The sequence below is a fragment of the Pogoniulus pusillus genome, chromosome 12, assembly GCF_015220805.1.
Source record: "Pogoniulus pusillus isolate bPogPus1 chromosome 12, bPogPus1.pri, whole genome shotgun sequence".
Classification (NCBI taxonomy): Eukaryota; Metazoa; Chordata; class Aves; order Piciformes; family Lybiidae; genus Pogoniulus; species Pogoniulus pusillus.
In genome coordinates this window covers 31,067,346-31,094,242 of record NC_087275.1, presented here as the reverse complement: position 1 = coordinate 31,094,242, position 26,897 = coordinate 31,067,346, and the positions used below count along the sequence as shown (strand labels likewise).

The following is a 26,897-nucleotide window of genomic DNA, read 5'->3' as shown; positions in this document are numbered from 1 at the left end:
CTGCCCCTAATCCTTGCCTAGAGACTTGCCATGGTTTCCAGTAGGCTGTAAGCTCCATACTCTGCCCCTAATCATGGCTTAGAGACTTGCCATGGTTTCCAGTGAGCTGTAGGCTCCATACTCTGCCCCTAATCCTTGCCTAGAGACTTGCCATGGTTTCCAGTGAGCTGTAGGCTCCATACTCTGCCCCTAATCCTTGCCTAGAGACTTGCCATGGTTTCCAGTAGGCTGTAAGCTCCATACTCTGCCCCTAATCATGGCTTAGAGACTTGCCATGGTTTCCAGTGAGCTGTAGGCTCCATACTCTACCCCTAATCCTTGCTTAGAGACTTGCCATGGTTTCCAGTGAGTTGTAGGCTCCATACTCTGCCCCAAATCCTTGCTTAGAGACTTGCCATGGTTTCCAGTAGGCTGTGAGCTCCATACTCTGCCCCTAATCCTTGCTTAGAGACTTGCCATGGTTTCCAGTGAGTTGTAGGCTCCATACTCTGCCCCTAATCCTTGCTTAGAGACTTGCCATGGTTTCCAGTGAGCTGTGAGCTCCATACTCTGCCCCTAATCCTTGCTTAGAGACTTGCCATGGTTTCCAGTGAGCTGTAGGCTCCATACTCTGCCCCTAATCCTTGCTTAGAGACTTGCCATGGTTTCCAGTAAGCTGTGAGCTCCATACTCTGCCCCTAATCCTTGCTTAGAGACTTGCCATGGTTTCCAGTGAGTTGTAGGCTCCATACTCTGCCCCAAATCCTTGCTTAGAGACTTGCCATGGTTTCCAGTGAGTTGTAGGCTCCATACTCTGCCTCAAATCTTTGCTTAGAGACTTGCCATGGTTTCCAGTGAGGTGTAGGCTCCATATTCTGCCTAAATTGAATTTCAAAGAGACAGTTTGCTGTCTTCCCCCCCCCTACACACCTTTTATTCTCCAAAGCAATGCCCCAGCAAGCTTACAGATTTGGTTATGAGCATCCAAGAAGAGGGAGATAAATTGCATGTGTTTTAGTAAACAGTAACATGCTCAGGCACAGAAGGAGGAATAAAACCAAAGTCAGTTCATCAGAATGCTGAGTTCTAGATTTCTTAGCCTCATCAAACAGATGTGCAGCCCCCCCAGAAAACTTTGCCTGTGTCTCGGGTTAGGATGGATCCCTCCCCCCGGTAGAATAAACTCACCACAACACAGATGGAAAGTTTGGAAAGTCAGGGGGGAAGGAAATTGTGTTTCTTATAGGTTAAATATAACAGTGGAGGGAGAAATAAACTGCTAGAGAAATATAATAACCTTCATGAAGATGGGGAAGGGGTCAAGTGGCAGCAAAGCAGCAGCCAAAAAGGCAGTGGGGGAAGATGGCAGCGGGGGAAGATAGCAGCGGGCACAGCTCAAGCAGCAGAAGCCAGCAAGGGGAAGGTCCAAGCTGTGCTTCTAGACATAAAGCTCTTGATGCTCCAGGGAAATTGTATTAACTTAGCCACTGTTGCCATTATATGGCCTATCCCCAGCGTGCTCACCTCTCCCCCATGTCTGAGCTAGAAACCTGGCTCAAATGGCCACAGCCTGATGCAACCAGCCACAGAACAAGGGTGTCCCCAGGGCAGGTCTGGGCTGGATGTTAGGAGGATGTTGTTGGCAGAGAGAGTGATTGGCATTGGAATGGGCTGCCCAGGGAGGTGGTGGAGTGGCTGTGCCTGGAGGTGTTGAAGCCAAGCCTGGATGAGGCACTTAGTGCCATGGTCTGGTTGATTGGATAGGGTTGGGGGATAGGTTGGACTGGATGATCTTGGAGGTTTCTTCCAACCTGCTTGATTCTATGAATTATATAAGTTAAAAAGTAATACAGAAACACAGCAGCCCTCCCAGAAACCAGAGTTACCAGCAGGGGCTCTCAACCACCTTCTCCCTACCCCTCTACCTTATCCCAGACATTGCCTTACACAGAAGGTAGTTTGGAGGGTCAGCCAAGGGGGTTAGAAAGCAGATGGATTAGTCAGGCAGCAAGTTAGGTTAGAGAGAGAAGTTCAGCCCAAAAAGCCCAGAGAGGAACTCTCCTATCTATGTTTGTGTTCTTGTTCTTATTTGCCATTGGAATGGGCTGCCCAGGGAGGTGTTGGAGTCACCATCCCTGGAGGTGTTGAAGCCAAGCCTGGATGAGGCACTTAGTGCTATGGTCTGGTTGACTGGATAGGGCTGGGTGCTAGGCTGGGCTGGATGAGCTTGGAGCTCTCTGCCAGCGTGGTTGATTCTATGATATGGCAGAAATAAGCAGACATCACCACTGTTTCCATTTCACAGCCTATAGAGTAATTCTTCTCACCAGCACATTCGAGCTAGCTCCAAACTAGCACAGAAAACAACAGCACCCCAATCCTATTTCCCCCCCCCCCCTTATTGCACCCACTTTTGCAGTCTCTACTGGTTTCAATCTTACACCCAACAAACCTTCCCCATCTGGGCTGTGCTGCTAATCTTAACACCATGATGTCAGCCCAGCTCCATGGGATTTGTGGAGCACGTTTTCAGAGCCCAGATCTTTTTGATCTGGCCTCGTAAATCAAACCTTCCATCTCTTTTAATTATTTTAATTGCTCTTCCTTCGGTGTAAGCTTCTAACAGGAAGAGTCCCCAAAATATCCCAGGCATGACCTAGTTAAGCTGCATGCCACAGGGCAGTTGTGCCAAAGGGGTGGAAGAGTCTGTTAGCTCCTTCCTCAGTGAAGTGATCTTTCACATAGAAGCTTCAGTAACCCCCTGCACTGCTGCAGACTGGAGGGTGAGTGGCTGGAGAGCAGCCTGGCAGAGAGGGACCTGGCAGTGCTGGGCATGAGCCAGCAGTGTGCCCACCTGGCATGGAAGGCCAATGGCATCTTGGCCTGTGTCAGGAATGGTGTGGCCAGCAGGACTGGGGATGCAGTTCTGCTCCTGTACTGGCACCGAGGTGGCCTCAGCTGGAGCACTGTGTGCAGCTCTGGGCCCTCACTGCAAGAGAGATATTGAGGTGATGAAGCAGGTCCAGAGGAGAGCAATGAGAGTGAGGAAGGGGCTGGAGGGGAAGGCTGATGAGACCCCACCTGGATTACTGCATCCAGTTCTGGAGCCCATGGGACAAGAGGGCTGTGGAGATGCTGGAGAGTGTCCAGAGCAGGGCCAGGAGGATGCTGAGAGGCTGCAGCAGCTCTGCTGTGAGCACAGCCTGAAAGAGTTGGGGCTGTTGAGTCTGGAGCAGAGGAGGCTCCCAGGTGACCTTCTTGTGGCCTTCCAGCATCTGAAGGGGGCTACAAAAAAGCTGGGGAGAGACTTTTGAGGCTGTGAGGGAGTGGCAGGAGTGGGGGGAATGGAGCAAAGCTGGAGGTGGGGAGAGTGAGGCTGGAGGTGAGGAGGAAGTTGTTGAGCAGGAGAGTGGTGAGAGGTTGGCAGGGGTTGCCCAGGGAGGTGGTTGAGGCCCCATGGCTGGAGGTGTTTGAGGCCAGGCTGGCTGAGGCTGTGTGCAGCCTGCTCTAGGGTAGGGTGTCCCTGGGCATGGCAGGGGGGCTGGAACTGGCTGCTCCTTGTGCTCCCTTCCAGCCCTGCCTGATTCTATGATTTAATTAAAAAGGTGATGCTCCACCCATTTTAAATGCCAGGCCAGGATGGTCAGCTTTAAGAAGCAAAGTTGATGCCAAGAAAGGATTTGCATGACAAATTGGTGTTCTTTTTTTTTCCCCTTCCCCTGTAAGCACAGCAGAGCTGCTGATGTATATATAAGGGCATAATTTAGCCAGGCACCTGGCACATATGAGCAAATATTTGAAGGTACTTAGGTGACAGCATCACTATTAACTTCTTCCACAATGGAAAGACAGTGTAATAGGTGGAACTGAACAACAACAAAAAAGAACTGGTTAGGTCCTTGCTGCTACTGGGGAGGCTAAAACAGCAAAAAAAAAAAACCCAATCCAGTAAGCTCCTTTATGTATTGAGGTAACTGAAACAACTGCAGCTGCCACAAGCAAAGGTGAGAGATGTAGGAGATAATAAAGCATAAGGATTTTCCTGGTTGTCTTCTGGCAGCTCATTGTCTGGGAAAAAAATGACAAAACAAACAGCAGAGAGATCAGAGATGGCAGGAAGGAAGAGCTGTGTACAGTTCTGGAGCCCCCAACACAAGGAGGACATGGAACTGTTGGAGCAATTCCATAGGAGGCCACCAGGATGCTCAGAGGGATGCAGCAGATCTGCTCTGAGCACAGGCTGAGAGAGTTGGGGCTCTGCAGCCTGGAGAAGGCTCCAGGGAGATCTTGGAGTGGGCTTCCACTTTCCGAAGGGGGCTAGAGGAGGGTTGGGGAGTGACTGTTGACAAGGTCTTGTAATGACAGGATGAGGAGGAATGGGTTTAAAGTGGCAGAGGGGAGATTGAAAGTGGAAGTTGTTTGCAGTGAGGGTGGTGAGACACTGGCACAGGTTGCCCAGGGAGGTTGTGGAGCACAGAATCACTGAATGTGATCAACATGAGGAAGACTGGAAGGGTCACAGAACCCTGGCACAAGCTGCCCAGAGAGGTTGTGGAGTCTCCTTTGGAGCTTTTCCAGCCCTCTCTGGATGTGTTCCTGTGAGAACTGTGCTAGATTCTATGCTCCTGCTCTGGTAGGACAGCTGGACTGGATGATCTCTGGAGGTCCAACCCCTAGCATCCTGTGATTACACAAGAAGGATCACTTTAAAGACCTGGTTTCCTAAGTGTGGAATCACACAAAATCCCCAGTGCCCATGGTGTGTTCTGCAAAATTGATCTCCCTGTTCACAGAGGCCTGCAGTGATAGGACGAGGGGCAAGGGTTCAGAAATAGAGAAAAGCAGATTAAGATTGGATGTTAGGAACAAGTTCTGCGTCCCTGGAGGTCTTCAAGCAAAGCCTGGATGAGGCAATCGGTGCCATGATCTAGTTGATTGGCCAGGGCTGGGTGATAGATTGGACTGGATGAGCTTGGAGCTCTCTTCCAACCTGCTTGATTCTATGATTCTATGAGTGTGGTGGAACACTGCAGCAGGCTGCCCAGGGAGGTGGCTGGGACCCCATCCCTGGAGGTCATAGAATTAACCAGCTTGGAAGAGACCTCCAAGGTCAACCAGTCCAAAGGAACCAAGACCTGGGCAAAACTTACATTAAGCATCAAAGTTAAACATCACTTTTCTTATTAACTACTTCTAGGTTGTTTTTTCTTCATAATTTCATAGAATCAGGCAGGTTGGAAGAGAGCTCCAAGCTCAGCCAGTCCAACCTAGCACCCAGCCCTGGCCAACCAACCAGACCATGGCACCAAATGTCCCATCCAGTCTTTTCTTGAACACCTCCAGGCACAGCCACTCCACCACCTCCCTGGGCAGCCCATTCCAATGCCAATCACTCTCTCTGACAACAACTTCCTAACAACATCCAGCCTAGACCTGCCCTGGCAAAGCTTGAGGCTGTGTCCCCTTCTTCTGCTGCTGGCTGCCTGGCAGCAGAGCCCAACCCCACCTGGCTACAGCCTCCCTGCAGGCAGCTGCAGGCAGCAATGAGCTCTGCCCTGAGCCTCCTCTGCTGCAGGCTGCACCCCCCCAGCTCCCTCAGCCTCTCCTCACAGGGCTGTGCTCCAGGCCCCTCCCCAGCCTTGCTGCCCTGCTCCAAACACCTTCCAGCACCTCAGCAGCTCTCTGCAATGGAGGAGCCCAGAACTGGACACAGCACTCCAGGGGTGGCCTGAGCAGTGCTGAGCACAGGGGTGGGCACAAGAACCTCCCTTGCCCTGCTGCCCACACTGCTCCTGAGCCAGCCCAGGATGCCATTGGCTCTGCTGCCCACCTGGGCACACTGCTGCCTCCTCTGCAGCTCCTCTCTCCCACCGCCCCCAGCTCCCTCTCTGCCTGCTCTCAGCCACTCTGGCCCCAGCCTGCAGTGCTGCTTGGGGTTGTTGTGGCCAAAGTGCAGAACCCTGCCCTTGGCCTTGTTCAGTCTCATCCCATTGGCCTCTGCCCACCCATGCAGCCTGGCCAGGTCCCTCTGCAGGGCTCTCCTACCCTCCATCAGCTCCACAGCTGCTTCTGTGTTTGTAGTTCACAGGCTCACCAGATGTTAGGGGTTAGAAGGGACCCAAGGAGATCATCGAGTCCAACCCCCCTGCCAGAGCAGGTCAATCCTATCTAACACAGATCACAGAGGAGTACATTCAGACAGGCCTGGAAAGGCTCCAGAGAAGGAGGCCCCACAGCCACATAGCTTCTGCCCTTTGTGGCTTCAGCGTGCTATTTTGAAGTGAGCTTTTAATGAAGACGGGGAAAAAAAGGAGTTGAAATAAAAGCCTTGGAAGATTCCCTGCTGCTGATCCCTCTGAAACCAGGCGAAAAAGGCAGCAGACAGCGTTCCAGCACAGCTAGGGCCCGAAGCCGACGGCGAGCAGCTCCGCTGAGGCCACCATTGCCGCTGAAGCGGATCCGTGGCCCTCCGCGCAGGGACACTGAGAAGAGACTTCATCGTGGGGGTGTGTGCCCGTGGGAATTGCATCCTAAACGCAAACCGCGGCTCAGCAGAGTCTGTTCGGACTCACAACCCAGTCCCCGAGCCCAAGGGTTTGCGGCGGGAGCTGCCGGCGCAGCCGGAGCGGGGGCTCACCGCCGGGCCGAGGCGCCGCAGCCATCGCGGAGGGGCGGCTGCGCCGCGGCCCCCACGCTCCCCGCTCCACGGCGCACCGCAGCGGGCCGGCAGCAAGCCGCACCACCAAACACCCTCCGCACGGCGCCGGTTCCTCCGGCAGGCGCCGACCCCGCTCCCACGCCGCCCGCCGCAAACCCTGCCCTCCCGGAGCCCGGGAGCCCCTAGCGGCCGCCATTGCCCCGCCCCGCCGCCATTGCCCCGCCCCGCCGCCATTGCCCCGCCCCGCCGGCCCGCGCCCCGCCCCGCGCCGCCCGGCCCAGCCCCGCGGCGCCGCTGCAGCCCCCGCGCACATATAGGCTCCTGGCCGCGCTCCCCGCGTCGCCGCTGCCGCCTCCTCCAGGCATGGCACAGGGCTTTACCTCACTATGGCAGCAGCAGCGCGGCACAGCACCCTCGACTTCCTGCTCGGCGCCACAGGTAAGAGGCGCGGCGGGAGAGAAAGGAGGGGAAGGGGTGCCGGTGTGCGTCCGTTCTGCCCTCATCGCCCCGCTTCGCCGCAGCCTGGCGGCGTGTCGCGCCCCGCCTTTCCTCTCTTCGCCCCTGCTGTCGCCGGGGAAGTGGCGCGGCCGGCCGGGCGCCAGGCCCTGCGCGGGCGCCCCCTCCCCCGGGCTTCCGGCCGCCGTGCCCCGTGTATTCCCCGTGCATTCCCCGTGCATTCCCCGTGCATTCCCCGCCGGCGTCCGCCTCTGCCGGCGAGCAGATGCTCCCGCGCTGCCCGAGGCCACCGCGCCGCTGTGCTCGGCTCGGGCGGGCAAGCGAGCGGCCCGCTGCGGCCTCCTGCCCTGCGCCCGCCGCGCCGCGCGGCCGCCCTGCGCTGAGGGGCGCCGGGCCTGGGGCGATGCGCGGGCCGGGGGTGCGGAGCGCTGCGTCCGGCGGGCTCCGGCCGAGCGTCCGGCTGGGCTGCCCCCGCTGCCGCCGGCGCTGGGGCGGGAGGTGGCGCGCCGCGGGCCTGGCTGGGGGGGGAGGGATGCCCTGAGTGCCTGCGAGAGGCCGGGCCCCCGGGGCTCCCCGCGGCGCCCGCCGGCTTAGCGGAGCCGTTGCACCGCCCTTGAGGCGATGGCGATGAAACGAGCTGGCAACTGCCGGCCAGCAGGGTGCGGGTACCGCGCACGCCTGCCTCGGCACTTGGGTGTTTTCTCTAACCTCGTTGCAAAAGGGCGAAGGAAGTGATTAGTGATGAAGCCGAGCGTTGGGTGATCTGCCTGCTCTTTCGAAGCTTTACCCCGTAGTTATCTGCAGAGGGCACGTTCGAGCCAGGAAACAGCTACGGTTCTCAACGGCCGAGAGGGGTGGAAAGGTTTAATCGCGGGAGGGAACCTAGCATGGGCAGCAGAGCTGGGTGGTGAGGTCAGTGGATGCTGAGCAAGGCAGCTAGCCAGGGCTAGCCTTCCCTTTCTCCTGGAGCAAGCCCTTCCTGGGGCCGCTGTGCCTCCAGGGATCTGACCTTCTGGGTTGTCCCTCTCTATTTCCCTTCTTGGAGAGAGGGAGGGAGGTATGAAAGCAATTCCACGCGTTTGCAGATAAAAAACCTACCAGAAGCTTGGTTTGAGAGAGAGGTTCCCGACCCTAGGGGCTCTGCTGCATGCTGTGCCCTTCGTGACATTGCTGTGTTTGCACTTTGAAGAGCCAGGAGCAGGCAAGGGGGAGGTATTAGTGGAGTTTTCCCTCTGTACTTCAGAATATTCTGCAGTGTTTCATGATGTAAATGTTCCAGTTTCTATTATGCAGTGAGAGTTTTACACTTTGGCTTAGCCACTCCAGTGATGAGTTAATGGTGAACGAGATTGTCCTACCGTTTGCCTTGTCCCTTGTGCTTCATGAATCGAACATGAGCACAATTGGGCAGCAAAAGCAGTCTAAAAGCAATTTTCATGGATACCCCCCAGCCGCCCCAGGGACCTCTTTGCCTGTTTAGGTACCTGAGCTGTTGTGGGTTCAAATATTACATCACTAACTGGCTTCTGCAGAAGAGTCAGAGTTGCCAAGGAATAGGTGTATTGAAAATAAACCATAGTTGCATTAGCTGCTCTGGCAGGGGGGGTTGGACCAGATGATATTTTGAGGTCCCTTCCAATGCCTAAGAATCTACCATTCTGTGATCCTGCTTTGCTTTCAGGTAGGTTTTCTATTTGAGTTTCCTTTACTTCTGATGTTCCTCCCATCCAGAAGGATGTACCTAAATGGGGGCAGGAGAAGTGACCAACAGTAGATGCGATACTGTGTAGGTCAAAGAAAGGCAGAAGCTCTTCCTTTTAGTATGTTCTTTTTTGCACATCACACCGAGGAAGTCTATTGTACTGGACTTTCTAACATTTAGAGAAGCTTCAGAGCTGGCATGAAGTTTTCATGTGGAGCTTCTCGTCCCATCTAGTGCTTATGACTACAGGCTGGGGACTAAGTGGCAGGAAAGCAGCCAGAAGGAAAGGGACCTGGGGGTACTGGTAGAGAGTAGGCTGAAGATAGCCAGCAGTGTGCCCAGGTGGCCAAGAGAGCCAATGGCATCCTAGCCTGGATCAGGAACAGTGTGGCCAGTAGGACAAGGGAGGTTATTCTGCCCCTGTACTCGGCACTGGTGAGGCCACATCTTGAGTATGGTGTCTAGTTCTGGGCCCCTCAATTCAAGAGAGATGTTGAGGTGCTGGAAGGTGTCCAGAGAAGGGCAACAAGGCTGGTGAGGGGCCTGGAACACAAACCCTATGAGGAGAGGTTGAGGGAGCTGGGGGTGTGCAGCCTGGAGGAGAGGAGGCTCAGGGGTGATCTCATTGCTGTCTACAACTACCTGAAGGGGCATTGTAGCCAAGTGAGGGTTGATCTCTTCTCCCAGGCGATCAGCAATAGAACAAGGGGACACAGTCTCAAGTTGTGCCAGGGTAGGTCTAGGCTGGATGTTGTTAGGAAGTTCTTCCCAGAGACAGTGATTGGCACTGGAATGGGCTGCCCAGGGAGGTGGTGGAGTGACCGTGCCTGGAGGTGTTCAAGAAAAGACTGGCTGAGGCACTTAGTGCCATGGTCTGGTTGGTTGGGCAGGGCTGGGTGCTAGGTTGGGCTGGGTGATCTTGGAGGTCTCTTCCAACCTGGTTGATTTTATGATTCTATGTCTGAAAGTGTAGAGAGTTTTCTGTAGAGGAAAAGGCATTGAATGTGCAGCAGTGTTTTGTGCTAAGCAAGTTGCAGTTTAATGCTGAATCCATGGATCAGCAGCTAGTTGAGGCTTTTCTTCTGTGAGGTACATGGGCAAAAAACGTTGTTAACTTTCTGGAGTGCCATGAAATGCTCTAGGCTGGGGCAGTCCTAGGCAGGAATACAGTCTGGAGGATGAGGAAATTGAGAGCAGTCCTGTGGAAAAGGACTTGAAGGTGCTGGTGGATGAGAAGCTGGACAGGAGCCAACAGTGTGAGCTTGCAGCCCAGAAGGTAAGTTGCATCCTGGACTGCATCAAAAGCAGTGTGGCCAAAGATGGAGACAGGAGTTTCTGATGCTCTGCTCTGATCAGACCTCACCTGGGGTGTTGCAATCCAGCTCTGGAGTCCTCAGCACAGGAAGGACATGGACCTGATGGAGCAGATACAGAGGAGGGCTACAAAGATGATCGGGAGCTGGAGGTGTTCAAGAAAAGACTGGATGAGGCACTTAGTGCCATAGTCTAGTTGATTGGAGAGGGCTGGGTGCTAGGTTGGACTGGATGAGCTTGGAGCTCTCTTCCAGCCTGACTGATTATATGAACACCTGCTACGAGGACAGGCTGAGGGAGCTGGGGTTGTTCAGCCTGGAGAAGAGGAGGATACAGGGAGACCTAAGGACAGCCTGCCAGTACCTGAAAGCTACAAGTAGGCTGCAGAGGGACTGTTTGCAAAGGCCTGCAGTGACAGGATGAGGAGAAGTAGTTTTAAATGAGAGAAGAGGAGATTTAGCTTGGATGTTAGGAACAAGTTCTGCACCATGAGGATGGCAGAATGATGCGACAGGCTGCCCAGGGAGGTGGTTGGGGCCTCATCCCTGGAGACCTTCAAGGTGAGGCTGGACAAGGCTCTGAGCAAGCTGATGTAATTGAGGATGTCCCTGCTGACTGCAGTGGGGTTAGCCTAGATGACCATTGGAGGTCCCTTCCAACCCAAACCTTTCTCTGGTACCTTTTTTGGAGGATCTGTTTGTTTCTTCGTGTTCTATGTGGCTTGTCTCCCTCCTTGGCCTTCAGAGTTTATTGGAGAAAGAGGAGTGACTGTCTTTGCAGGTCAGTGAAAGGGTCTGAAAGACAGAGCTGCCTTACCAAGGTGGGTTTTGTCCTGTGTCTGTGCTTCTGCAGCTCTTGGCTAGCAACAGCTTGTGCTGCAGAGCAGTATAGATTGTAGTGGGTCGTTCACACTGGCAGACTTAATTGGCATGTGCCCAAGCCCTTCAGCAGCAACCCTGTTCTCTTCAGGCAGTCCTGTTCTCTTGTGGGGTTGCACTGTGGTGCCTGCCATGTACATTCTTGGGGATTCAAAAGTGTGCTCAGCAAGGGCATTGGGAACTGGAGCAGTAAGCATTTTGTGGTGTTTACCATCACTTCTGTAAGACTGGTGGTTGTTGGAGGTTTTGAGACATGCCAACTTTGTCTGTGAAATCACAGGTACAGGGGGTTAAAAGGAGGAAGAAAACCTGTGGTGTTGGTTTAAGATGGGGAAGGGGAGAATGGAGCCTCATGAGGATGGTTGGATAGGGCTGAGTGCCATGGTCTGGTTGACTGGATAGGGCTGGGTGCTAGGTTGGACTGGATGAGCTTGGAGGGCTCTTCCAACCTGGTTGGTATTATGATTCTGTGAAACAATGTAGCTCTTCCAAAAGTTGTCATCTTTCTTCAGACTTCTCACTATCTTTAATGCACTACAAAATCAGTCAACAAAGACTCTTTTGTCATCCTAACCATACCTTATAGAATCCTAGAATCAGTCAGGGTGGGAAGGAGACCACAAGAATCACCCAATTCCAACCCCTCTGCCATGGACAGAGACACATCACAACTAGATCAGTCTGTCTAGAACCTCATCCAGCCTGGCCTTAAACACCTCCTCTATGCAGCTCATCGATTTAAAACATAGCAATGAGATGATATAATAATTAAATATATGCAGAGCTGAATCTTGAGAGCTGATAATGCAACCTGACTTCTGCGGTGGTCTTGTCAGGAGCTGATAAAAGTAGTAACTGTAGAGTTTGGTCCTTTGCATGGAAATATTTTGCTTATCAGTAGCCCCTGAGATAAGCAGACAGCTTCAGCAGGCAAATAGCTTAGTGTTCTCTATCCTAAAATACAAAAAGAGTATGAAAATGGATGCAGATCACTTGCCTTCCTTAGCTGAGGCATAGAAGGGTTTAGTCATGAGTTTCACTTCTAGGCTAATGACAACTGGATGCAGTATTGCAGGTGTGTTCTCAGCAGGGCAGAATAGAAGGGGAGAAGAGCCTCCCTAGCCCTGCTGGCCACACTTTTCCTGCTGCCCCCCAGGATGCCATTGGCTCTGTTGGCTACAAGGGCACACTGCTGGCCCATGCAGCACTTGCTGCCCACCAGCACTCCCAGGGCTTTCTCCACGGAGCTGCTTTCCAGCAGGGCAGCCCTAACCTGTACTGGTGCCTGCTGCTATCACAGTATCAACAAGGTTGGAAGAGACCTCATAGATCATCAAGTCCAACCCTTTACCACAATTCTCAAGGCTAGACCATGGCACCAAGTGCCACGTCCAATCCTGCCTTGAACAGCTCCAGGGACGGCGACTCCACCACCTCCCCGGGCAGCCCATTCCAGTGTCCAATGACTCTCTCAGTGAAGAACTTTCTCCTCACCTCCAGCCTAAATTTCACCCTGATGCAGCTTGAGGCTGTGTCCTCTCGTTCTGGTGCTGGCCACCTGAGAGAAGAGAGCAACCTCCCCCTGGCCACAACCACCCCTCATTCCTCCCTCGATGCAGGATCCTGCACTTGTCGTTATTGAACTTCATGTAGTTTGCCTTCACCCAGCTCTCACTGGATGGCAGCACAGCTTGATGGGGTGTTAGCCACCATCCCCATGGAGGAGGTCATGTGTTGTGTGCTGGAAGAAGCTTGATTATAGAAAGAACAGTTCTAAGTTTCTTAGCTCAGTAGTATTTCAGCATTGAATTTACCTAGGCTATCAAATTGTTAAATATTTGAATTGCATGCAGTTAAAGGAGTGTTTTTTTGTTCAATATTTGAACTGCTTGCAGTCAAGTTACTGTTTTTTTGCATGCAATTCAAATATTTACCAGTTAAGTTAGTATTTTTAACTGCATGCAATTCAAATATTGAAGTTAGTATTTTAATTCTTATCTTTGTTTTGACTGGAAATCTTAATGCTCTTTGTAGAGCATGGCTGTAATTTTATGTGCTTGTTACCTGGCTGTGCTGATCTAAATGTCTGGAGGGGAGGAAAAAGTTGACTGAGCTTTTAGTTTTGCATTCCTTGGGAGCTGTATGGTTCAGTTTCCTTATTTTAAAGACCAATTTAAAAACCAAAAGCTTTTCAGAGTGGACAGTCTCCCAGAGCCAGTCTTTAAGAGAGCTGGATGATTAGTGGTGCTCTATTGGCTCTTCCTCTCTGCCATCTCTGAAATCTCTACTTGAATTTCCACCTGTGAGAAGTGTACAGGAGTTCACCTGCTTGTCTGTGTTGAGCCTGTGGTAGAGACCATTTGGAATTGGTGCAGGTTTGGTTTTATGATTAGATAATGAGCAGTTAGTCATAGAATCAGCCAGGTTAGAAGAGACCTCCAAGCTCATCCAGTCCAACCTAGCACCCAGCCCTGGCCAATCAACCAGACCATGGCACATCCAGGCTTTGCTTGAACACCTCCAGAGTTGGCGACTCCACCTCCCTGGGCAGCCCATTCCAATGCCAATCACTCTCTCTGCCAACAACTTCCTAACAACATCCAGCCTAGACCTGCCCTGGCACAATTTGAGACTGTGTCCCCTTGTTCTGTTGCTGCTTGCCTGGGAGAAGAGCCCAACCCCACCTGGCTACAGCCTCCCTGCAGGTTAAAATCAGCAGTGAGCTCTGCCCTGAGCCTCCTCTGCTGCAGGCTGCACCCCTCCAGCTCCCTCAGCCTCTCCTCACAGGGCTGTGCTCCAGGCCCCTCACCAGCCTTGGACACCTTCCAGCACCTCAGCATCTCTCTTGAATGCAGGAGCCCGGAACTGGACACAGTTCTAGCTGCTGAGCTATGCTTTGTGCAGCACTGTGTGGAAGTACTGGAGAAAGCAGATGGAGGTGTCTGACATTGAAAATTTGGTCTCTCACAGAGTTTTTCTCCAAGTAATCTTGTGTATGAAGGAGGAAGGTTTAAACTAATGCTAAATGTCCCATGGTTTCTGTGACTATAGATGGAGAACTCCTCAATAACCCCCTGAGCACTGTATACAGAGCGATATCTCCATTTCCTCTGTAATGGGTAGTTTGGTTGCCTAAGGTACTAGAGATGCTGGGGTTTGTTTTTCCTAGGGGGCAAATTATGCTTCTATGACTGGAGCTGGCTGCAGTTTAGCAGTAAAAGCACATTTAAGTTTGAACATACTGTGAGGGGAATGTCATCTGAGCCTGGCAGCTCGGTTTGACTGGTTCTGTCAAGTACTGGATTGTCTGAAGTACTGGAACATCTGATGGTAATGATATACATGCAGATGCTAAGGTTATCTCTTCTCTTTCCCATATTGATTTATGGTATGTTACCAGAATTTGCTGACACATTGACTATGATTTGTGTGTGAAGACCATCTAAATAAAGATAAGACTCTAATAATTGCCTCTGGGGCTTGCAACATTCTTGGTTAAAGGTGTGTTTGCAGCTGTGCCTCAGAAATGGGTCTGTGTTAGTTGTGCTCATGTAGCAGCCTCCATGAGTGGTGTGGACTCAGCCTGTGTGCTTGGCTGAGCTGAGCCCTGCAGGACTCCACAGTCTAGTTTTGGCAGGCCTGAATCAAGAGCTGGCCTGCTGTGTCAGGAGGTGTTAATACAAGAATTAATAGCTTTCCATTTTTAGCAGTAAGGACTATTGTGAACTCATTGCCCTGCTTTTGTTGGTTTCTGCTTCTGAAGATTAAAATGCTTTATGAGTGGAAGTCTGAAAAGATAATTATCTGATTCTCCAGCATGATGTCAGATACTCAGTGGCTGCTTGTTCAGACATGAAGGAAATGTCACCCACAAAGGTGAAAGTTAACAGCATGGGAGATATTTCCAGCTAGAGGCTGCAGGAAAATAGACTACTTTTGCCACTTCAGTGTTTCCCATTTCAGGTGCACTTCTGACCATGCCTCTTCAATGTCAAAATCCTTGGAAGGAGAGAAAAGTACTAATCACTCTGCTTAGATTTCTGGAAGATGGTCAGGTAGCAGCTGATGAAAATGGCTTGAGGAGATGTAAGTGAACTAGATAGCTGGGATTATTTGGGTATGCTGAAGTTCTGGTACCAAGTTCACTTTCTCTAACTGCTATTTTGGATGGTAGACCTGTGGATGTTTCAACAAATAGTAACGTGTATAATGTGAATAGTCTTTATGTCACTTAATTCTTTACAGTGAGGGTGGTGAAACACTGGAAGAGGTTGCCCAGGGAGGTTGTGGCTGCTCCCTCCCTGGAGGTGTTCAAGGCCAGGTTGAATGAGGCCTTGAGCTATCTGTTTTAGTGGGAGATGTCCCTGCCTGTGGTGTGGGGTTGGAACTGGATGATCTTTGAGATCACTTTCAGCCTAAACCATTCTGTGATCCTGGTTCAGTTTAATGGTCCAGATAAATGCCACAAGGATGATTGGGTGCTGAAGCACCTCTCCTATGAGGACAGGCTGAGAGAGATGGGGTTGTTCAGTCTGGAGGGGAGAAGGCTCCAAGGAAACTTTATTGTGGCCTTCCAATGTCTGAAGGGGACTACAAGAAACCTGGGAAGGGACTTTTTAGGGTGTCAGGTAGTGATAGGACTGGGGACGATGGATCTTTGCTAAGGTAGGGGGCATTTAGATTAGGAAGAAGTTCTTCAACATGAAGGTGGTGAGAGCCTGGAACAGGTCACCCAGGGAGGTGGTGGAAGCCTCATCCCTGGAGGTGTTTAAGGGCAGGCTGGATGAGGCTGTGGGCAGCCTGCTGTAGTGTTAAGTGTCCCTGCCCATGGCAGGAAGGTTTGAACTAGATGATCCTTGTGGTCCTTTCTAACCCTGACTGATTCTATGACTGGATTGCAAATCAGTGTGTGCACTGCACTAATACATTGGACAGGGGAAATCTTATAGACAGGAGCACTCAGAACATTGAAATCCTAACAGGTTCATAAACAGAGCTCTGAACAGCTGCATCCTACCGAAGGATATACCTTCAACGTGTTACTTGTGGTCACCATTCAGACAGGCTGATATAATCCAGGCAATGAAAAATGCCATGCAGAGGAGCAATCTGCCAGTCACAGACCTGCTGTCCCTTAAAGTTAGGCTCCAGGAATTGCTGTAAAGGCAGCTGGAAGTTAATGGTTGGAACTGAGTGATCCTCAAGGTCTTTTCCAACCATGACAATTCTGTGATTCTGATTACTGAGAGATAGACATGAATCATAGAATCAACCAGGTTGGAAGAGACCTCCAAGATCATCCAGTCCAACCTAGCACCCAGCCCTAGCCAGTCAACCAGACCATGGCACTAAGTGCCTCATCCAGGCTTTTCTTGAAGACCTCCAGGGACGGTGCCTCCACCACCTCCCTGGGCAGCCCATTCCAGTGCCAATCACTCTCTCTGCCAACAACTTCCTCCTAACATCCAGCCTGTACCTACCCTGGCACAACTTGAGACTGTGTCCCCTTGTTCTGTTGCTGGTTACCTGGCAGAAGAGGCCACCCCCCACCTGGCTACAGCCTCCCTTCAGGTAGTTGTAGACAGTAATAAGATCACTCCTGAGCCTCCTCTTCTCCAGGCTAAACACCCTCAGCTCCCTCAGCCTCTCCTCATAGGGTTTGTGTTCCAGGCCCCTCACCAGCTTTGTTGCCCTTCTCTGGACATGTTCCAGCACCTCAACATCTCTTGAATTGAGGGGCCCAGAACTGGACACAGCACTCAAGGTGTGGCCTGACCAGTGCTGAGTACAGATGCAGAATAACCTCCCTTGTCCTGCTGGCCACACTGTTCCTGATGCAGGCCAGGATGCCATTGGCTCTCTTGGCCACCTGGGCACACTGCTGCTTCATCTTCAGCCTACTGTCTACCAGTACCACCAGGTCCCTTTCTTCCTGGCTGCTCTCAGCCACTCTGGCCCCAGCCTGTAGTGCTGCTTGGGGTTGTTGTGGCCAAAGTGCAGAACCCTGCCCTTGGCCTTGTTCAGTCTCATCCCCTTGGCCTCTGCCCACCCATCCAGCCTGGCCAGGCCCCTCTGCAGGGCTCTCCTACCCTCCATCAGCTCCACAGCTGCTCCTAGCTTGGTGTCATCTGCAACCTTACTGCTGCTGGACTCAATCCCCTGCTCCAGATCATCAGTAAAGACATTGAACAGGACTGTGCCCAGCACTGATCCTTGGGGAACACCACTGGTGCCAGCTGGATGTGGCACCATTCACCACCACTCTCTGGGCTCTGCCATCCAGCCAGTTCTTGATCCAGCACAGAGTGAAGTCAGTGGAGCTGAAGCATTGAAACCATTTTTAGTGTTAGGGCTTCAGATAGACATGAATTAAATGTTCCAAGTGCATAAGTACTCTGTAAAGATGGTATGATGTACTTATTCATGAGACTGTTGGTTTGCAGATGCCTCTTTGTCTGTTGCTCAGCTTTCATAAGCTGTTGCAGTAAATTAAATGCTGTCTTTCTATGGCAAACTTCAGCTTGATCAGGTACTAAGTCTGCAAGAGTCTCTTTTGAACCTTAGATGTTTAATAAGTAAGAGTTAGTGAATAAATGATAACTACTTACCTGCAGTTTGATGTTCTGCTTTGTGTTGTGTGGAAAGAGGGAACTGGCAGCATGAGGCTGTTGGCTTTGCATAAACTGTGGTGCCTTTGTCTCTCTTTCTTCTCAATGTCTGTTTTAGTACTTAAAGGAAAATGTGGCACATCTGGAGTACAGGCTCTGTAGCCTAAAGTCTCTCCTCAGATCTAAAATTGAATGCTGAATGTTTTACTTGCTGAGCACTTTTGTAGCACACCCCTGCTTCTGGAGTTCTTTCATGATTAAGGCTGAGATACAATATTGACATTGGAAAAATGCCTCAGATTAATCTGTTAATGTGAGGAGCCTGTGTGCATCTATAACCCTGGTTACTGTGTTACCAGTGGGTGATGATGAAGGGAGGCATTGAGTGACCTGACTTGACTCGTGTGAGCTTGGTGCCAGAGCAGTCAAGTTGCTCCTGCAGCAGGTTGAAGGCCCAGTCTCTTGCTGCTCCCATCTTGAACTGCCTCTAGGACCTCACCTGGCTAAAGGTCATAGAATGGTTTGGGTTGGAAGGGACCTCCAAAGGTCATCTAGGCTAAGCTCCCTGCAGTCAGCAGGGACATCCTTAACTAGATCAGCTTGCTCAGAGCCTTTTCCAGCCTCACAATGAGGGTTTCCAGGGATGGAACTATTTCCCTGGGCAACCTGTGCCAGTGTTCCACCACTTGCATGGTGCAGAACTTGTTCCCAACATCCAATCTGAATCTGCTCTTCTCTCATTCTAAACCATTTCCTCTCACCCTATCACTGCAGGTCTTTGCCAGCAGTCCTTCCGTAGCCTTCTTGTAGCCCCTTTCAGGTACTGGCAGGCTGCTCTGAGGTCTCCCTGGAGCCTTCTCTTCTCCAGGCTGAACACCCTCAGCTCTCTCAGCCTGTCCTCATAGCAGAGGTGTTCCAGCCCCTTCACCTTCATGGCCCTCCTCTGGAGCTGCTCCATCAGGTCCATGTCACAGTATCACAGTATCATCAGGGTTGGAAGAGACCTCATAGATCATCAAGTCCAACCCTTTACCACAGAGCTCAAGGCCAGACCATGGCACCAAGTGCCACGTCCAACCTTGCCTTGAACAGCTCCAGGGACGGCGACTCCACCACCTCCCCGGGCAGCCCATTCCAGTGTCCAATGACTCTCTCAGGGAAGAACTTTCTCCTCACCTCCAGCCTAAATCTCCCCTGGCACAGCCTGAGGCTGTGTCCTCTCGTTCTGGTGCTGGCCACCTGAGAGAAGAGAGCAACTTCCCCCTGGCCACAACCACCCCTCAGGTAGTTGTAGACAGCAATAAGGTCACCCCTGAGCCTCATTGTGCCGAGGGCTCCATATCTGGATACAGAATGAATCTGTCTTGAGTCTTCTCGTGTGTGTTCCCTTCATTTCTTATCTCTGACACCCTCCTTTGTCTCTGCACGTTTCCCATGAGGTTTTTGAACAGTTGGAGTTTGCAGGTAGTGTGCCCATGTGTGAGAATCCCAGACTTGCACAATGCATTGCCTTAATCTATTGAAATGACTAATTCACACAGCTCTGATCTGAAACAAGCTGCCTCTCATTCAGACTGATCCTCCACAGTTTGGATCTTTATATATACTAAAGAAAAATTACTGTACTCTAGCCCACTTTTCCCCCCCCTCCTTGAGTGTGTAGCTACCTAGGGAACGTTTCTTGAGAGATCTAAGTGCTTTGTGTCTTATTATTTTAGCAGTTGCATTCTACCAAGCCAAAGAAAATGGTTCCAAACCAGGAAAAAAGAAGTCAGGAAAGGGGTAAATATTTTTCAATGATCTGCTCTGTTCCCACAGCTTACTAAGATCTTGTCAAGCCTCTGGTATGAGGTCTTAAAGTAGAGTATTTTTAGTAGTCTGTATCTCAACAGCAAATCACTGAGCTCAGCCTTAGAGTATCTGGGTGAAACTAAGCAGTGTTATGCAGATGCTCACAGTAGCTCTGGACTTTGAGCTCTGCTCATGTTCACAGATCGCTGTCAGATGTTGTCTTGGCTCCTAAAACTGCAGAGAAATGTTTGCAACTGCTGCAAATCATCTCTTCAAGCGTGCTGGGATTCCAAAAGTGCCTGGCTTAAGTGGGCATTAACTCTCGTGAGGAAATGTCTTAGGTCTTGTCAGCACTGGTTTTGTTTCTGGTGGGATCTGGACCTCTTCATTTGTTCTAGCATGTAATTATCAAATTCATGCTTAGTAACCAGAGTTTTGTTTCCCTTCTTCCTGAATAAGGAACTAAATGAAGTACTTGAACACCTTTTGAGTCACCAAAATGTGAATTCCTGCTGTTCTAATCACCATTGTCCTTTTTGCTTATCAGTGCTTAATCGTAGCATATCTGAGCTTGGGAGTCAAATGGATTTGGGTGGGAGATCCTGAGATTGCTGTCACTTCTTGATGCCCTCAAGCAACCTCAAACGTTTTGAAATGAGGCTCATACTTTGGAGAATAATTAGTTCTCCAAGGCAAGTCCTATGTGGTGTAACCAAAAGGAGACCTGGTGAAAAGAGCAGGTTGTTGTTTATTTCCTCGAGTTAATTGCCTGACAGGAGGAGTTCAAGCTTGTGTCTGGCTGCTCAGCCAAGAAGTTTGTTGCTGAATGTTCCAAACCTACCATGATGCATTCCTGTGACCTACTCTGGGTGCTCCTGCTCTGGCAGGAGGGTTGGACTGGATGATCTTTCGAGGTTCTTTCCAACTCCTAACATTCAGTGATGCAGCAGCTTGTGAGGGTTTACTGTGTTCATAAAGCAGAACAATATCACTAAGTTGTCCTGCAGCCTCTGCCAGGATGCACCTAGCACAAATCCTTGAAGCTGATGAAAGCAGATAGAAAAAGACTCCCAGAATAGTTTGTGTTCATACCATGTTTAACCTGGTTTGCTGCTTCAGTGTCTTGGGGGATATGCAGAAGTTAAGTGGCCTGGGCACTAGCTGCATGCTACTTCAGTTTGGGTTTCATGCCAGTTTGTTGGTTTGGAAGGATATGTGTGGCATTCATTATTGCACCCCGTGAGAGTGGTGAGACCCTGGAATGGGTTGCCCAGGGAGGTGGTGGAAGCCTCATCCCTGGAGGTGTTTAAGGGCAGGCTGGATGAGGCTGTTGGCAGCCTGCTCTAGGGTGAGGTGTCCCTGCCCATGGCAGGAGGGTTGGGACTAGATGATCTTTGTGGTCTCTTCCAACCCTGACTGATTCTGTGATGTTGTGGTGATGGGAAGGGAATGAGCAGGAGCTTTGTGAAAGTTGAGGCAGAAGGTAAAGAAGTGGGCCAAGGAAGCAAATGCCAAGCAAGAGGAGGTGATCACATACCTGAAGTGACAAAAATTGGTGTGACTGTGCAGGCTTTGGAACAGCTGCTGCTGTCTTCCTCCCAAAAGAGTGCTGGTGCATGCCCCGAAGCTGCACATTTAAAGGCAGCAGCACAAAGTCCTTTCCCGGTGCAGAGCTGCAGGGACTGGAATCAGTTTTAAGCACTGTGGCTCTAATTATGATCCCATTTCTTTTATGCTTTTGATGTTTCAAAACCACATTGGCTTGATTTATCAGCCCACTTATTAACCACTGTAACCAGAGTTAACTACTAAGGAGATAAAACTGTATTTTGAGCCTTAATTATTGCCTGCACCGTGGTGGTTGGTACCCTGACTGATGCTGGGTAGCAAGTATGGAAAGTGCCTGTTACAACCTGCATGATTTGTACCAGTAGGGAAAGGAGAATCTACTGTGGAGTTGTTTCTGAGAATCATAGAATTGGGGTTGGAAGGGACCACAAGGATCAGCCAGTTTCAACCCCCCTGCCATGCCCAGGGACACCCTGCCCTACATCAGGCTTCCCACAGCCTCATCCAGCCTGGCCTTAAACACCTCCAGGGATGAGGTTTCTACCACCTCCCTGGGCAACCCATTCCAGGCTCTCACTGCTCCCATGCTGAATAACTTCCTCCTCATGTCCAATCTGACTCTCCCCACCTGCAGCTTTGCTCCATTCCCCCCAGTCCTGTCGCTCTCTGAGAGCCTAAAAAGTCCCTCCCCAGCTTTTTTGTAGCCCCCTTCAGATGCTGGAAGGCCACAAGAAGGTCACCTGGGAGCCTCCTCTTCTCCAGCCTGCACAGCCCCAACTGAACTACTGATGATAGAGAAACTGAACTTTGATGTATTTCTGGACATAGATCTTTGTTCATTTGTTTGCTTGTACAACCCAGTACTGTGCTGGAAAGTTGTTCATTATGCCTGCAGGCTACACTTGCTGCTTTCCAAGGTATATGAATTTAGGGGCAAGCTGTAAAACTAAATTACCTTGGAAATAACTCTTGACTAGGTCAAGGCAGGGGAAATAATATCAAATAATCTCAGTGCTGAAGCATTTAGTTGTAAACTGTTCACAGTGTGGCTGTGCCAGGTGATTTCTCTGACAGACACTAAACCCTGGTTGTGAAACTGACTTATACTGAATAACTGTGGTGGCTTAGTAGTTTTGCTTCCCATACCAAACAACTTGCCTCACTAGGACAGACAGCCCATAGAGGAGCATTCTGTTAGGTTTCTTCCCTGGCACTGGTTTGACAGTCTTTCCACTTCTGTTCCTGTTGTGGTAGCTGCAGCTCAACCAGCATCCTCCACTAACCTACCTCAGCTGTTCCAAAACTACTTGCAGCTTTTTGTTTTGAGATATTTGAGTGGAACATCTGAAATGGTTGTAAGAAATAGGTTAGAAACCCCTACAAAACTCATTCACAGGTTGCATTGGGTTGGAAAACGCCCTCAAAGGTTGTAGAATCATAGAATGATTTGGGTTGGAAGGGACTTCGAAGCTTATCCAGTTCCAACCCTCTGCCCTAAGCAGGGACACCTTCCACTAGAACAGGTCACTCAGGGCCTCATCTGACCTTGCCTTGAACACCTCCAGGGAGGGAGCAGCCACAACCTCCCTGGGCAACCTGTGCCAGTGTCTCACCACCCCTGCTGCTAAGAACCCTTTCCTAATGTCCAGTTTAAATCTCCCCTCTGCCAGTTTAAACCCATTTCTCCTTGTCCCGTCGTTACAAGACCTTGTCAGTAGTCCCTCCCCAGCCCTCCTGTAGGCCCCCTTCAGATAGTGAAAGGCTACTGTAAGGTCTCCTCGAAGCCTTCTCTTCTCTAGGCTGAAGAGCCCAACTCTTGTAGCCTGTCATCATAGCAGAGCTGCTGCAGCCCTCTGAGCATCTTCATGTTCTTGTCCAGCATCACTCCAGTAAGCAGTGACACCTCCCAACTGGATCAGGCTGCTCAGGGACACATGCAGTCTGATCTTGAATGTCTCCAGGCATTGGACCTTACCCACACTCGTGGGCAACCTGTTCCAGTATTTCACCACTCTCATTGGAAAGAACTTTTTTTCTTATGTCCAACCTAAATCTGCTCTGCTCCAGTTTCAAACTATTGCCCCTTGTCCTGTCAGCACAAGCCCTTCCAAACAGTCCTTCCCAGCCTTCTTTAGTTCCCTTCAGATACTGAGGTCTCCCTGTAGCCTTCTCCTCTCCAGGCTGAACAGTCCAAATTCTCTCATCCTGTCTTCATAGCAGATGTGCTTCATCCCTCCAGTCATTTTGGGGACCCTCTTCTGGACTTGCTCCATCAGGTCCAGGTCCTTCCTGTGTTGAGGGCTCCAGAGCTGGATGCAGCACTCCAGGTGAGGTCTCACCACAGCTAAGTCAAGTGCCAGAATCACCCCTCTCAACCTGCTGGCCACACTGCTTTTGATGCAGCCCAGGATGCCATTGGCTTCTAATCCACCCACACCCCAAAGTCCTTTTCTTCAGGGCTGATCTCAATTTCATGATTCCTCAGCCTCTATTGGTATCAGAGATTACCCCAACCTAGATGTAAGACCTTACACACTTTGCCTTATTGAACCTCTTGAGATTTCAGCCCAGATCCCTCTGGATCTCATCCTGTCCTTCAGACTTACAACCATACCACTCAGCTTGGTATCATCAGCAAATTTGCTGAGAGTGCAGCAGACCTGAGGCTTCTAAAGTCAGCACATTCTGACCAAAGAGATGGCTTTGGGGAGAAATGATCAGCCTGCCTTTGAAGAGAATTGCCTCTTTTAGCTACTTCCAACTGGATTTTGGTTTATGCACTTCTAGGGGAGAGATCTTTTCCATAGCATCCTGGAGGTTTCATTTGGAGTCCTGCTCTGTCCTGGATAGGGCAGAGTGGATTGTGTGGTTTGTTCTGTTCAGTTTTCAGTGGTTGTGAGAATGTTGAGTGTTAAGGCAGGAAAACTTAAGTTTCATGTGGTTTGCTTCTGGGATTGTTGTTTGTGTGTGCTTTTAAGTGATTTAGATAATGACATGAGTAAGGACTTGCCTGGATTGTGGTTCAGTGGGTGACCAGTAATAATCATAGTAAAAGTACTCTTATTACATCCAGTGTAGAGAAACACTTGCTGAGGGGTAAGGAATGTTGTAAGACAGAACTGGATCTTCATGCACTAAGCAGTATATTTGGAGGGGAGAGGAAAAAGGTGCATGAAAAACATTGTTCCAATGGAACTCAAAGGAAAACTACTCCAGGCTGCCAGCAAAAACTGCTCAGCTTTTGGTAACAAACCCAAACCAAACACAAAACATTCCCCCAACCCAAACAAACAAGACCAACAACTCCTTACCCCTCTGCCCCTCCCAGAAAACTTCCAAACAACCAAGAAAACTCACCCAAGCCAGAACTGACTTGAGTGGAAGATTCTTACTAATTATGTTTTTCCTCTTTTCTTAATCTTTCAGCTGATTGCAATGCTGTTCTTAAAGCTCTACAGCCCATTTTTCAGGAGCAGGGAATGACAGAGACAGTCCATAACTGGGAAGAGCATGGTTATTTAGCAACCTACATCCAAAAAGATGGCAGGTGAGTGGTTTTTCTTTTCCTTCCTTTTTACATTGTCCCCCCTCAGTGCTCCCTTACTTATATCTCCCTGTGTTGGATTTCCTCCTGAGGTATAGGCAAAGCAAACAGTTAATTAGTAACTAAAATCAGAGTACTGTGACAGTCTTGTCTGTATCATCTTGCAGATTGACTCTGAGGTAGTTGGGTTTGTCACCATGGGCAGTGTTGATGCAGTAGCACTGTGTGGTGTCTTGGTGCCAGGGCCAGGCCTTCCAAATGTCAAACAGCTTGAGTCAGTGAAGTGTATTTGTGATTCTTCTGATGATTGAGTATGCCTAAACGTGCCCAAGTCTAACCTTAGCATGCAAATGCTGAAGTGTTTAAAAGCACAGGAAGCTTTCAAATGGTTGGTCAGCACTATATACAAAACAGAGCTGTGCAGAGGTCAGATTAGAGGCAAATTCCACCAGTAATGCATTGGCCCAGGATCCAGTTTTCCTGCTAGATAGGTCAGTTCTGTTTCTGTCATGAGACTACTGATAACTTAAAGATTTAAGCAGTTTTCATGTGTGTTAGCCACCTTACAAGACACCCAGGAAGCAGGAGTCAACAATTTGAAGTTTCTTTAGCTTAAGATGCTAGAGAAACTTTAACACAAACCCTGGGAGGAGAGGCTGAGGGAGCTGAGGTTGTTTAGCCTGCAGAAGAGGAGGCTCAGGACAGAGCTCATTGCTGTCTACAACTACGTGGAGGCTGTAGCCAGGTGGGGTTGGGCTCTTCTGCCAGGAACCCAGCAAGAGAAGAAGGGGACACAGCCTCAAGCTGTGCCAGGGGAGGTCTAGGCTGGATGTTGTTAGGAAGTTGTTGTCAGAGAGAGTGATTGGCATTGGAATGGGCTGCCCAGGGAGGTGGTGGAGTTGCTGTCCCTGGCCTTGTTAAATCTCATCCCATTGGCCTCTGCCCACCTATTCAGCCTGGCCAGGTCCCTCTGCAGGGCTCTCCTACCCTCCAGCAGCTTCATATCTGTTCCTAGCTTGGTGTATCTGCAAACTTACTGCTGCTGGACTCAATCCCCTCATCCAGATCATCAATAAAGATATTGAACAGGGCTGGGCCCAGCACTGATCCTTGGTGCACACCACTGGTGATAGCTACCAACTGGATGTGGCACCATTCACCACCACTCTCTGGGCCCATCCCTCCAGCCACTTCTTGACCCATATCTGAGTGAATCTGTCCTAGCTAGGAGCTGACAGCTTGGTCAGGAGCTTGTTGTGGCAGACAGTGTCAAAGGCTTTGCTGCAGTCCAGGTAGACTCCATCCACTGACTCCATGAGAAATGTTTGAGATGAGATAGTAATAGGTTGCTAAACAGTGCCTGCACTCTAAAGCCTGCAGAGCTAACCCTAGCAGCTTGCAGGCTGCCCCATGCTACAGGCTGTTTGAAATGTGGGCACTGCTGGTGACCAAATCCCTGACAAAGATACTGGCTGCAGAGCCCAGTGGAGAGTCCTGGGAGCTGAGGTGGGGATCAAGCTGCACTTTCCTGTTGTCACTACCAAAGCAACAGAGCCCTCCCCTCCTTTTGTCTGAAGCTAAGCAAGCAAAAGTCACATGAGGCAGCTCTGCTTGATCCATTTACTTTGTGGTTCACTCTGACAAATGAACTTCTCTCAATTAGGTTCTCTGAAAACGTTTACTGATGGGGTTGGCAACACAAGGCTCTAGAGCTGGGTGGGATGTAGCTCACTTGAGCCACTCGAGTCCCTGTCTATAGTGGTGGGGATGAATGCACTTCTCTACTAGTTGAGTCAATAGCACATGCTGGGCAGGAGCTCTTTCTCTGAGTTTTAGGTCCCAGCAGTCATGAGTTTTGTGTTTTCAGATCCCTTCAGAATGCTTTCAGGGTCACCTTAAGCAGCATGCTTTTGATGAAGCATCAGCTACAGAATCACAGTGGGATGGCAACTCACCACCTCCCCAGGCAGCCCATTCCAATGCCAGTCACTCTTGCTGTGAAGAACTTCTTCATAACATCCAGCCTGAACCTACCCTGGTACAACTTGAGGCTGTGTCCTCTTATTCTGTCCCTGGCTGCCTGGCAGAAGAGATCAACCCCACCTGGCTACAGCCTCCCTTCAAGTAGTTGCAGACAGCAATGAGCTCTGCCCTGAGCCTCCTCTGCTGCAGGCTGCACACCCCCAGCTCCCTCAGCCTCTCCTCCAGGCCCCTCCCCAGCCTTGCTGCCCTTCTCTGGACACCTTCCAGCACCTCAACATCTTTCTTAAATGGAGTGGCCCAGAACTGGACACAACACTCAATGTGTAGCCTAACCAGCACTGAGTGCCTGATGAGTATTTGCTACTTTGTACAGATGTTAGGGCCCACCATATTTTTACAGATTAGAAGTTACTGA

General features: G+C 50.5%; 1 protein-coding gene across 2 annotated transcripts in view; it reads left to right on the top strand.

Annotated features, from left to right (window-relative positions):
• Positions 1 to 6,915: 6,915 nt before the first annotated feature.
• SMS (spermine synthase) overlaps positions 6,916 to 26,897 on the top strand; it is a 58,751-nt gene continuing 38,769 nt past the window's right edge. The window contains exons 1-2 of one of the 2 annotated variants that reach the window (XM_064152011.1): positions 6,916 to 7,075; positions 24,382 to 24,502. In XM_064152011.1, coding sequence (XP_064008081.1) covers positions 7,024 to 7,075; positions 24,382 to 24,502 — 173 coding nt within the window. In that variant the 5' untranslated portion in view covers positions 6,916 to 7,023. The remainder of the gene's footprint in view (positions 7,076 to 24,381; positions 24,503 to 26,897) is intronic. The other variant, XM_064152010.1, reaches the window with a different exon arrangement.